This window comes from Acinonyx jubatus, chromosome A1, assembly GCF_027475565.1.
Source record: "Acinonyx jubatus isolate Ajub_Pintada_27869175 chromosome A1, VMU_Ajub_asm_v1.0, whole genome shotgun sequence".
Taxonomy (NCBI): domain Eukaryota; kingdom Metazoa; phylum Chordata; class Mammalia; order Carnivora; family Felidae; genus Acinonyx; species Acinonyx jubatus.
Window position 1 is genome coordinate 156328764 of NC_069380.1, and position 12577 is coordinate 156341340.

The 12577-nt window shown below is 43.4% G+C and overlaps 1 protein-coding gene and 1 long non-coding RNA gene across 9 annotated transcripts in view; both read left to right on the plus strand.

The window, feature by feature from the left end:
• Window positions 1-9763, plus strand: part of LOC128316211 (uncharacterized) — a 108352-nt gene extending 98589 nt beyond the window's left edge. The window contains exon 3 of the long non-coding RNA XR_008299800.1: window positions 6524-9763. This is a non-coding gene — a long non-coding RNA (uncharacterized LOC128316211). The remainder of the gene's footprint in view (window positions 1-6523) is intronic.
• Window positions 9764-9912: 149 nt separating this feature from the next.
• CAST (calpastatin) overlaps window positions 9913-12577 on the plus strand; it is a 107933-nt gene continuing 105268 nt past the window's right edge. For 4 of the 8 annotated variants that reach the window (XM_027037483.2, XM_027037522.2, XM_027037558.2 and 1 more), the window contains exon 1: window positions 9914-10129. In XM_027037483.2, the coding sequence (XP_026893284.1) occupies window positions 10055-10129 (75 nt within the window). In that variant the 5' untranslated portion in view covers window positions 9914-10054. Of the gene's footprint in view, window positions 10130-10617; window positions 10803-12577 lie in introns of those variants that run through there. The other 4 variants (XM_015065536.3, XM_053225130.1, XM_027037551.2 and 1 more) reach the window with 3 other exon arrangements.

The following is a 12577-nucleotide window of genomic DNA, read 5'->3' on the forward strand; positions in this document are numbered from 1 at the left end:
TACCTTTCCAAAGCACTAGAATCTTAAAAATTTAAAGTTTAGATTGAGAGACTAAGAAAAAGAGAATCCTTGTCAATTGTAATAATCTTTGAAAATCTTACAAGTGGAATTACATTTGAAACATATAAAATAGGAATAATTTTTACATTTAAGAATAATTTGGGGGGCTTCTGGGTGACTCAGTTAGTTAAGCATCTGACTTTGGCTCAGGTCATGATCTCACGGTTTGTGGGTTCAAGCCCCACATCAGGCTGTGTGCTGACAGCTCGGAGCCTGGAGCCTGCTTCAGACTCTGTGTCTCCCCCTGCTCCTCCACCACGTGTGCTCTGTCTTTCTCTGTCTCTCAAAAATAAATAAACGTTAAAAAAATTAAAATAAAAAAAGAATAATTTGGGTAGGTAGGGTGTACTTAGTGACTTGCTTCCAAAGAACAGAGTATGGAAAGGGAGAGATATTAACTTCCCAGTGGAGAAACCTGGCAAACATGACCTTACCCCAGTGATGGAGGTTGACATCATCACTGATAAATCACATGGATATCATGGACCCTCCATACAATGTGATAAGAAGGCCAGTTACTAGTATAGTATTCCTCCAAACCCCAAGTCTTAGCCTAATCATGAGAGAAACATCAGATTTGTTTTCAAATTGAGGAAAATTCTACAAAACATCTGACCACTATTCCTCAAAATTGCCAAGGTTGTGTAAAACAAGGAAAGCTTGAAAAACTGTCACAGACCACAGAGGAGACTAAGGAGACATGACTGCAGTGTGATATCCTAGACCAGAATCTCAAGCAGAACAAGGACCTTAATGAAATAACTGGTGAAATCCACATGAAGTCTGCAGTTTAGTTAATAGCAATGTACCAGTGTTGGTTTCATAATTTTGACAAATGTATCATGTTGATGTAAGATGGTGACATTAGGGGAAACAGAAACTGGGAATGCTCTACTTTGGAAAGATAATCTTTGCAACTTTCTTGTATATCTAAAATTACTTCAGGGGCACCTGGGTGGCTCAGTTGGTTAAGCGTCCCACTCTTAAGCTCAGGTCATGATCCTAGGGTCATGAGATCGAGCACTGTGTCAGGCTCTGTGCTGAGTATGGAGTCTGCTTGGGATTCTCTCTCTCTCCCTTGCCCCAAATTATTCCAAAACAAAATTTTATTAGAAAATTAATTTCAGGGGTGCCTGGGTGGCTCACTCAGTTAAGCGTCTGATTTGGTTTGTGAGTTGAGCCCTACATCAAGCTCTGTGTTGACAGCTTGGAGCCTAGAGCCTGCTTCAGATTCTGTGTCTCCCTCTCTCTCTCTCTGCCCCTCCCCAACTTGTGCTCTGTCTCTCTCAAAAGTAAATGTTAAAAAAAAATAAAATTAATTTGATATTTAACAAGAATATTCTGAGAATAAACACCCCTAAAATATTTGAAATAAAATTTCATTTGAAATGACCATTTTTAAGTCCTAAAGGTAATTTTCCTACAGTTCATTCCTGCCTGAAGTGGCTGATCAACATGAAATGTGAATCTGCCAAGTAACAAAATTACTTTTGCTATAAGTACCTTTTTAAAATGTCTTGGAGAAATTGCAAATGTCAGTGAGTATGGAGAAGAGTAAGTGACCATCTTGTAGGAGGATCATAAAGTGTCCTTTTGAAATTCACACATAGTCCTCATGTTAAGGACAAGGTTTATAAGAAAGAGTTTGTTTTTTTTTTAATAACAGCTTAATTGAAATATGATTTATATACTATACAATTCACCTGTTTTAACTATAAATTTCAGTGGTTTTTAGTATCTTAATAGACATGTAAATCAGCAGTCAATTTTGGGACATTTTCATTACCTCAAAAAGAAACCCCAAACCCTTTAGCTATCACCCTCCTGTCCTCACAACCAGTACCCCCCCAACCCTAAACAACTACTAATCTACTTTCTGTCTCTATAGATTGGCCTATTCTGACATTTCATATAAATGAATGATATATAACCTTTTGTAACTGGCTAGTATTATTTTTATATTCTCCAGATACACTCTGAAGAACAGATAGCTAAAGTACCTTAGAAAAATTAACTTTTATCACTCCAGGTATTAAACCACTCATTTAAAAATACAATCTCGGGGTGCCTGGGTGGCCCAGTTGGTTGAGCGTCTGACTTCGGCTCAGGTCATGATATCACAGTTGGTGGGTTCAAGCCCCGCATCAGGCTCTGTGCTGACCGCTCAGAGCCTGGAGCCTGTTTCAGATTCTGTGTCTCCCTCTCTCTCTTCCCTCCCCTGTTCACGCTGTGTCTCTGTCTCAAAAATAAATAAACATTAAAAAAATTTTTTTTAATATAATTTTTTTAAAAATATAATCCCCATCCCAAGGCATTATACATCCCATCCATATACAAACATTCCATTTCAAATTCCATGACAAGTTTTATTTTGTATATATAGCAAAGAATAAATACAGAGAAGTGATGAGGAGCACCAGCTAGAGAGCTAGACCACTTGATTCAAATGCTAACAGAGTCACTTAGCAGCTGTGTAACCCAGAGCAAATTCAACCTCTCTGGGCCTTAGTTTTCTCTTCTATAGCATGTTTCCTACTTCATAAGGGTGCAATGAATGAATATATGCAAATTTATGCAAAGTCCTTAAAAACTTGAATAAAATCTTGCCATTTGCAACTACGTGGATGGAACTAGAGTGTATCATGCTAAGTGAAGTAAGTCAGTCAGAGAAAGACAAATATCATATGATGTCACTTATATGTGGAATTTAAGAAACAAAACAGATGAACCTAGAGGAAGGGAAGCAAAGTTAAGATAAAAACAGAGAGGGAGACAAACCATAAGAGACTCTTATATACAGAGAACAAACTGAGGGTTGCTGGAGGGGAGGTGGGTAGGGGATGGGGTAAATGGGTGATGGGCATTAGGGAGGGCACTTGTTGAGAGGAGCACTGGGTGTTATATGTAAGTGATGAATCACTAAATTCTAGTCCTGAAATCATTATTATACTATATGCTAACCAACTTGGATTTAAAGTTTTTAAAAAGTTTCTAACATATAGTAAATACTATATGTTTTCTACGTATTTACCGTATCAACTGTGAGAGCCATTCAGTACCATTAGTACCACCGAGTGTTTAGACAGTTCTCTTGACCTTCTAATCTTATATGATCAGATTTTCTACTTCAAATATCTTCCTAAATTCCCCAGTCTATGTCTTTTATCTTTTGAAGAAAGAAGTTTAGCCTGGGAAAAACAAAAACAAAACAAAACAAAAAAACAACAATATGTTCTTACTCATTCCACAAGTGTTTAGGGAGGACATATTATGTGCCAGGCATAGTCTCAAGTTCTAGGAATAAGACTGAAATGATCCTTTTCATCACAAAGTCTAGTGTGGTAGGGTCCCCTCCCTAAGGAGAAAGAGAAAAAAGGGAGAGAAAAATTAAAGGTAACCTGGCTATGCGCCTATGTGAAATGACCCTTTTCATCACAAGGTCTAGTAGTGGGTACAAATACACAGTATGACTGGGATCAAAGAACATATTAATATGCACAATGATTTCACCTCCATTGGGCCTTCTAGGAAGAATTATATCATCACAGAAGGAAACAAGGAAAGAACATCTTCTGGTTCGATTTGGAGGGTTTATAGAAAAAGTTTTGGAGCATGGAGGAAATAATGGAACTAAGATAGAAAGAGAAAGGATGTGGGGGGACATCTGAGTGGCTCAGTTGATTAAGCATCTGACCCTTGATTTTGGCTCAGATCATGGTCTTGTGGTCTTGAGATCAAGCCATGCATCAGGTTCTGGCTGGGTGTGGAGCCTGCTTAAGATTCTCTCTGCTCTTCTTCTGCTTGCTTGCATGTATGCACATGCATGTTCTCTCTCTCTCTCTCTCTCTCTCAAAAAAAATAAATATTTTAAAAATTAAAATAAATTAAAAAATAAAAATAAAAAAAGGAAAAGGATTTTTAAAGATGTTTTGCTGAGTGTTCAGATTGTGGGCTCACTCGGGAATTTTCTATTGCAGTAAAAGGATTGCAGTAAAGATGAAAATGCTTTTAGTTACTTTTGGACCACTGGACCACTGTTTATTTAAATATAAGCTGCATTTAGGATTAGGCTGTCAGAATCTTTGACTTGATATGGACAATAGACAGCTACAAGGTAATGCACGGTTGCCAAAAGTTAGTGCTTTGGAAAAGGGAAGGGAGGAGTGCTCCAGGGGGGTGGGAAATGAGCAAAGGCAGAACTGGGAAGAGCCAAGAATGTTCCAGGATCTGAAAGTAGAAGGGCATGCCTGGAGCACAGCCCCATGAAGGCACAAGCCAGACCCTGCAGGCCCTGGGAGGCCATGTTAAGGGATCTAAACTTCATTCTATTGGCAATAAGGAACCATCAAGGACTATAAACAAGGAAGAGAGATGACTCATACAGCACTAGTTAGTTGTTGGCCCCAAGAGTATACTGACTCAGAACTGAACTGTTTTCAGGGACCCATACCCCCGAGGATGCAGAGACACAGACCTAAGGGAATTAGTAAGAAAGGTGGAAGACAGCTGAAGGCTTATAGCTTACTAGCAAATAGGGGTGTCTTGTACCTACTTCCTTGTCTGCTGCCAGACCTATAGAGCAATCTTTTTTTTTTTTTTTGCTTTTTGCTTTAAAACAACTAAACAAAACTAGAAAATAAAAATTTTATTTTCCCTTTATTTCTAACCATTCTTTGCAGTCAAATTTTAAAATTGTCCTTTCCATGTATCTAGATGGCAGTATTCACGGCATGGCTGCTCTGTGAAATAAATTGTTCTTCATTGACCCCTCTGGAAGGCAAATGTCATCGTAAAAGGGGGAGAAATTTAATTAAATGGGTAATATCATCAGACCTAATGTTTAGTTGCATAGCAACGTGACAGCGTACTTTGGTAATATCAATTCCTTCCTCAATACTATTTGCCAAGTTTTACGGTGTTCTATTGCACTGAGGACTGTAATGTGTGTGATAAGCTATCCAAATCCCCTTCAGGAATATAAAAGCCCTTATTCCAGCTCCTAGGAGTGCCCCAGCAGACAGCCCTCATCTCTCAGCTCCTTTGGGGGTTATACACCTTAAGGGAGTCACTTCCCTCCCTGGAAGCCATGCTCCCTCACTCCTGGCCATACCCAAGAACAGTGATGCAGGCTTGAAAGGACTCAGCCCTCTCTCACCAGCCCCCAACCGTTCTGAAGGGCTTCCTGTCCTGGTGGTCATTCCCTGCAGGGTTGTTATGGGAGGCTTCTACTGGATCTGCACCCCAGCTCAACTTCTCTGTTGACCCATCCTTCCCTCCCTCCCACAGATGTTGATCCCTTGAGTACTCCCTAACAAAGCCCTGAAAAGGAGGTATGATCTCAGTCCTCTTTGGTCCACACTGACAACAAATAGGCTGAAGAACAAGACCTGAAGGTATTTTGCAGGTGTTTTACTATCTGCAGGCACTAAAGGATGAGAAATAAAACATGAGGGACTAGCTATGGGTATGTGTGTGATGCAAGTTCCTGTTTGGTAACAGTGAAAACATTAAAAATGACTTCATCTGCTGCTTATTCTCTTTGCTTTCTTCATCCTCTGTCCCTCCATCCTTCCATCTCCATTCTTTCTCCCTCCTGCCACCCCATCGGCCACCCATACACAATCCCAACATGATCTGAGAAGCAATGTGTCTTCATCCATTCAGGCTGCTATAACAAAAGGGGTGCCTGGGTGGCTCAGTTGGTTAAGCGTCCAACTTTGGCTCTGATCATGATCTCACGGTTCGTAAGTTCAAGCCCTGCATCAGGCTCTGCACTGATGGTGCAGATCCTGCTTGGGATTCTCTCTCTCTCCCTCTCTCTCTGCCCCTTCAGCGTTCTCTCATTCTCTTTCAAAATAAATTAAAAAAACTGTAAAAAAAAAAAAAAGTACTACAGGCTGGAGAGCTTACACAACATAACAGAAACGTTCTTCTCGCAGCTCTGGAGGTTGGAAGTCTGTGATCAGGGTGCCAGTAAGTTTGAGCGAGGGGACTTTTCCTAGCTGCACACTTTTCATTGTATTCTCACATGGCAGGAAGGGCAAAGGAGCTCTCCTGGGACATCTTTTATAAGGGCACTAATCTCCATGAGAGCTCCGCCCTCATGAATTAATCATCTCTTAAAGGCCCCACCTCCTAATTCCACCACATTGGGCATTAGGATTTTATTATGGGAATTTGGGGGGCACAACAACATTCAGACCGTAGCACATGGCCAAACTCCTGTGATCTAAACGCATTCTCTTACTGACTAGCACCTCTTCATCCCCTTTATCACAGAACTTCACCACTGAAGCCATTCTTCTGGATAATTCAACAGTCAGAATCATGAAGTTCCTACTCAGATACACACATGTTATAAGGGAAAGGAGGGTCTGAAACTTTGCATATTATTCCTACGTCTTTGGTTATTTGCAAGGATGCTTCTTTTTTTCTTTTTCTTTTTTTTCTCTGGTTTACTCAGGAAAATGTCACTACAAAGTGAAGCAAACCTGGCTGAGAGTCTTAAGATGGCAGACAGGACAGGTAAGTTTTGGTGGGATTGGCAGGCACTTGGACATCAGCCAGAAGGTACAGGCTTTCTGCAGGTAACCTCCATTCCAGAAATATGTGGTATTGTAGAAAGAAATATCATCCAAAGGAAGGGGACTATTCAAACTGTGAGTACCTCAGAAAACTACTCTGAGTCCTCCTCAATCTCACCCCCTGGCTGGGTTACCAAAACCCTCTCAGTTGTCAGATCTAATAGACACTCTTCATACGTTGTCTGATGCAACTTTTGAGTGAAATTTTAAATGTTTATTTATTTGGGGAGAGAGAGAGAAAGAGAGAGAGTACAAGTAGGGGAGGGCAGAGAGAGAGAAGGAGAGAGAGAACCCCCAACAGGCTCCTTGCTGTGAGGGCAGAGCCTGACACAGGGCTGGAACTCAGGAACTGTGAGATCACTACCTGAGCTGAAATCAAGAGTCGGAGGCTTAACCAACTGAGCCACCCAGGTGCCCCTGAGTGAAATTTCATACTGTGGACCAGCCCTTCCTTTTATAAACCCCTCATTCCTTGGCCTCTTGTGCTTGCTTCTTTACTGGATTCCTTCTGAATCACTCTAACTCCTTCTCAGGTTCCACTGGCTTCTTCTCTGGACTCCATCACGTCTTTGTTTTTCTCATTTTACATGCTTCCGGATGAGAAGTGATGGGGCCCTCAACAGCTCCAGCAGCAGTGGGGATAAAGAGGACATACAACGTGAAGGCTGATTGGAGGAGGTTTCCAACTCACTCAAGTCAAACATCAGGAGAGAAAGCAGCCCCTGAGCTCCCTTCCTCCCCAGCCAGCCCACCCTTGCATCAGAGCCAGAAGTCCCATAGTGCTGCCGGAATATCTTTGCCAGCCCTTACCCTTATCCCACGGTCATGTAGTGGTGGATTTATTTGTCTTTCCCCCTAGACCGTGAGGTCCTTGGTACCTCCACAGTCTGACACATTGCAGTCATCCTGTTACTGAGTAAAGGAATGAGGTACTTAAAATATGTACAAATAAAAATGTAGCACAAGTTGCCATATGTACTTAAAATGAGCCTCCCTAAGATGCTCAAATGCTGGGCGTGGTATCAAAGTTCAAATTTCTCACGGACCATAAAGAAAGTGAAAACACCATCCTTCAACTTATTTGTAATTCTTCTTTACTCATAGTCATTAATGCACAGTTTAGCTCAAAATTGTTTCTGCTTATGTGAGTTCCAACTCTCAAGCAAAGCCTGAAGGCTAATGTCATTATCTCTTACAGATTTTCATATCAATTATACTACCTACTACAGTGGCTGCTCAGTAAATAGTAAGTTGATAAATGGATTTATTACTCCTAAACTTGGACCAGCAGCTCCAGCCAGGCAGGTAGGCTCTTTTATATTTCCTGAACTGCCCCATCCCTCTTCTGTCCACATCCCACCATGCAGCCAGTCCACTCAAGCCTCCTTTCTCTTCCTATAATCACCAAAACCCACAGAACCCCAAACTCCCAAAATAGATTTGTACTTATTCATACCTGTATGTCTCTCAATGTCACCCAAATGATCATGCATTACAAATGCCATATGACTTCAGCAAAACTCTAAGTACCTGGAGGGCAGGGAATGTGTATTTTCATCTTTATATCATTCCTTCTACAATTTCTTTCACAGTTCTTTACAAGGAAGACTTTTAAGAGGTGTAAAACTAACTGGTATAAGTTCAATTTTAAATACTCTGTCAGAAAAATACCTCAAATTTTAATCAACCAACCATTATTCGTCCGGATCTAAAACCTGAACCTTGGAGCACCTGGGTGGCTCAGTCAGTTAAGATCCCAGCTCTTGGTTTCAGCTCAGGTCATGACCTCACAGTTTGTGAGATTGAGCCCCGCGTCTGGTTGTGTGCTGACAGCATGGAGCCTGCTTGGGATTCTCCCTCTCTCCGTCTCTCTCAAAGTAAATAAATAAATTTTAAAACCTGAACCTAGGTTCTCTAGGCTCTGAAGTAAGGAAATGTTTCAGTTCCTAGGCCCACAGGTGGGGCTCCTATACCTGGCTCCTATTAGTTTTGGTGTGTTTTTTTTTTTTTTTTATTACTTTAGGTGTTTAGTTGCAAGTCATTTTTTCAGGCTTATGACATATTTCCCCAATTATGAATGTAATTCATACTATCAATTGATTTTCCTTGAATGGACAATCATAGACCCCTTGTCGAAGTTGTTACATTTTTACATATAAATTCTAAGCTGGTAGCCTGTGTGTTGGAACTACTAGGTATAAATGGTAATAAGTAAACAACTGTTTAAAAGGAAATCCATTTAAATCACCCCTCTCTTCTCCCCGCATCAAGAAAGCTGCTAGCCAGTAAAAGAAGTCAAAATCCCTAAAAATGAGAGAGGAGAGGGAAACAAGAATTCATCCTGCCAAGCTCAATGTAGCATGACAAATCTTTTCCTACAATCTGGCTTCTCTCTCTCCAACTGTCTAAAACACAACACTGCAGACAGAGGCCACCCCCAGGCCCAAAGTGTCATTATCACTGCTGGGAAACAGGTTTTTTTCTGTCAGGTCTGACCACAAATCCGCAGCAACCGATGGCCAAAGTCTCCGCAGATGAGCATTTTCTAGACGGGCTTGTTACATTTCACTTACAGGCCCAAACCAGGAAGTGCGGTTTAAGATGAGCCAAAGACAAAAAACACTTCAGCCTCGGTAACAAAACCCAGCCAGGATCTAGAAAGCCTATAGAGGTTTAAATTGGGGACTATTCGGCTTGGATTGGAACCTCGGGCTTCCTACCCTTAAACGTTTCTAAACTTTCAAATCGCGCCCCCCTGCCCAAAAAAGCCACCAAAGAGAGACGACATAAAACATACACAGGAGCGCGCACACAACCTACACAAACACACACATCTACACAAACACACGCACAGACCAATTTGTTTTTGTGATCCGCTTCCTTGTGTAGGCGGTCCAGGATTTAAGTCGGTAAGTTCTTCTCTAAACTAAACCAGGGCAGATAGCAGAAAAGGGGTCTAATTCTGGAGATTTTTAAGACGGGTCGAGGCGTAGACTGGCCACGCCCGGGTCCCGCTCTCCCGTTGCACAACTGCAAGCTAAGTCTGGGCAAGTCCAAGGAGGAACCCTGAGACCTCCAGCCCCTCCTTCCCTCAACCCACGGGAGCAGCAAAATCCTGGGAGGAGGGGAGGATCCCTGGGTGAGGACAACGGGGCCGAGGGTGTTAAATTTCAGCCCCGGAGCCTTGTACCGCTACAGCGGGGGCCGCTGCCAGCTGCGGGCAGGAAGGGGAGGACCCAGCCGTGCGAGGGGGAGCCCCCGCGCTGGCTCAGGGCTGGGTCGGAAAAGCTGCCTCACGGGCGCGCCCGCCGGCCCTCTGCTCCGTTCCTCCCTCCCAGAGCTCCCCGCCTGGCCCTCCCTTCTAGTCTCCGCTGCGCCCTCGCGGAGGCAGCGTTTGCAGCGGCCTTGCTATGTCTCAGCCGGGTCAGAAGCCCGCGGCCTCCCCGCGGCCCCGGCGCGCTGCAGCGGCCCGCCAAACCGAGGAGGTGAGTGGCGCTCCTGCGGGAACCACAGGGTTGGGCGCTGGGAGACCAGGGCCCGTAGCCGCGGGACACCTCTTCTGGGCGTAACCTGTCTGGCCTCCAGCACCGTGCGCCCCCTCCCAGGCCGGAATAGGGCGCGGGGCTCAGTGCCCGCCTCTGGGCAGGTGGCTGGTGGTGGCAGGTTATTCCCGGACTGGGGCCAAGTGCACTGGGCGTGGCACGAACTCAACAGGGGCTGGCCCGCGCCGGGAAAAGTTGGATGGTAAGAGGTGGGTGAAATGAGGATAGGGATGAAAGGAGGAAAAAGTTCACTCAGGACCCCTAGAGTGGGTGGGGTGGTTTAACTGGACCGCGGGATCCTCTCTTCCGTCTAAAGCCCAGGCTGCAGGGCGTGGCTGCCTGGAGAAATAACACATCTTCCCTAACCAGCCTAGAGCCAAATCGGGCGGGGCGGGGCCAGCTGGCCGGGGCGGGGCCTGCATCGGGCACCGCCCCGTTGCCCTCCCCCCTGACAGCTGCGGGGCTCGCCGAGCTCAGAGCCCGTGCGCTCCAAGCAGGCGAAGTGAGAACCCTCCACCTTCTGTACCGCACACCGCGTCTCCGCCGGGCCCTCCGCCGCACGGCTCTGAGCAAACCGATTATCGCCATGGCGTTCGCAAGCTGGTGGTACAAGACGGTAAATAGGAGCGATCGTGCCTGGGCAGGAACGGGAAGGGACTGTGTTTGCTTTGCCTTTCCGGGATTGCGGACGAAGTATTGTTGGGGAAGGGGTGGGGACCAGGTGGGACCTCCTCTCAGGACTTAGGTTAGGCTCCGGGAGAGGCCGAGACTCACCCTACTGTGGTATGCGCGAGCGCGTCGGGGCGTGCGAATGGATGTGAGCAGTTGCGCGAGGCTCAACTCGGCTCACAAGCTGAATGGGACAGGAATTGTTGCTGCAAGAATTTCTCCCCTGGATGCGGATTCCTGGATGAACTCAGCTCTCAAGAGCTTAGATCTAGTGTTTCTAACCTGTAAGCAAAGCTCAGAACTTAGAGAAACGTTCTTGGACATACATTTTCCAACACAAAGGAGGAGAGGCAGCCAGGATGGGGTCAAGGAGAAAACCCCAAACTCCAACAAGCAAAAGCAACGGAGATCAAGGCCCTTGTGGAGAATGAAACAGAGCGATAGGTGTTCTGTACTTTATTCCCAAAAAAGTACACAAAAGTTGTGTTGATAGGTGAGAATCGAAATATTTATATCCCATTAATTTATGTGAAAATTTGAAAAATTTAGTACACCTCTCAGCATGTGGTATTATTAGGAAAAGCAAGGTTGTAATCAGACACTCTTTAGAGAGAAACCTTATATTGGAATCAGTAAACTGTCACTGATCAGCCAAATGGCCATTCATTGAGCATTTATGTGCCAACCCCAGTACTGGCCTCCAAGTACACAGCAGAGAATAAGACAGTAGTTCTGTTTCTCGAAGACCAACAAGTCAACCTTTCTGAACCTCTTTCCACATCTATAAAATAAGGGCTATAATAGGCACCAAATAAGGGTTGGTGAGGACTAATTAGATTCATGGATCAAAGTACCAGACACATTTACTTTTAATGGTAGGGAATTACAGTTTCCCTGAAGATATTTCATTGTAAATGTTTCCCATTAAGTTTTCTGGGCTCTTAAAATGTAACATCTTATTTATGTGCTGAAAGCAAAAGTTTATTTTGAGTCATTATTGTCCTAAGTTGGATGGTGAGAGGTGGGTGAAATGAGGATAAGGATGAAAGGGGGAAAATGTTCACTCGAGACCCCTAGAATGGGTGGGGTGGTTTAACTGGACTGCAGGATCCTCTCTTCCGTCATGGTCCTAAGGTTCTTACCAAAATGCACGTGTATTATCTGCAAATATGGATGGCAGTATTCCAGAGTTAACATCAGACTTTTCTTTCCAAATTAATGGTTCTCTAAAAGAAATTATGCTGGAATATTTGACATAGTTTAAGTCAGTACTTTTAACCCTGTTATGTTTAGACATAGTCTGACATTTTGCTAAAATCTCTTATAATCCAATTTTGGAACTACTTTAAATTTTTTTTTGTCTCTTAGAATAAGCAAACTGTCTGTGATCAGCTTTGATTCTTACCAAACCAGTGTGCCATCTAATAGAAATGTTGTGTGAGCCACCTATGTAATTTAAAAATTTCCAAGTAACTACATTAGCAAAAGCAAAAACAGGTGAAATTAATGCTAATAATATACTTTATTTAACCCACTGTGTTACAAACATTATTTCAACATATAATCAATGTACAAATCATTGAGATATTTTAGATCTTTTTTATATTAATTCTTCAAAATCTAGGGTGCATTTTATATTTATAGCACATCTCAATTCATACTTGCTACTTTTTCAGGTACTCAATAGGCATGAGTGGCTAAGGGCTACCGTATTGGACTATA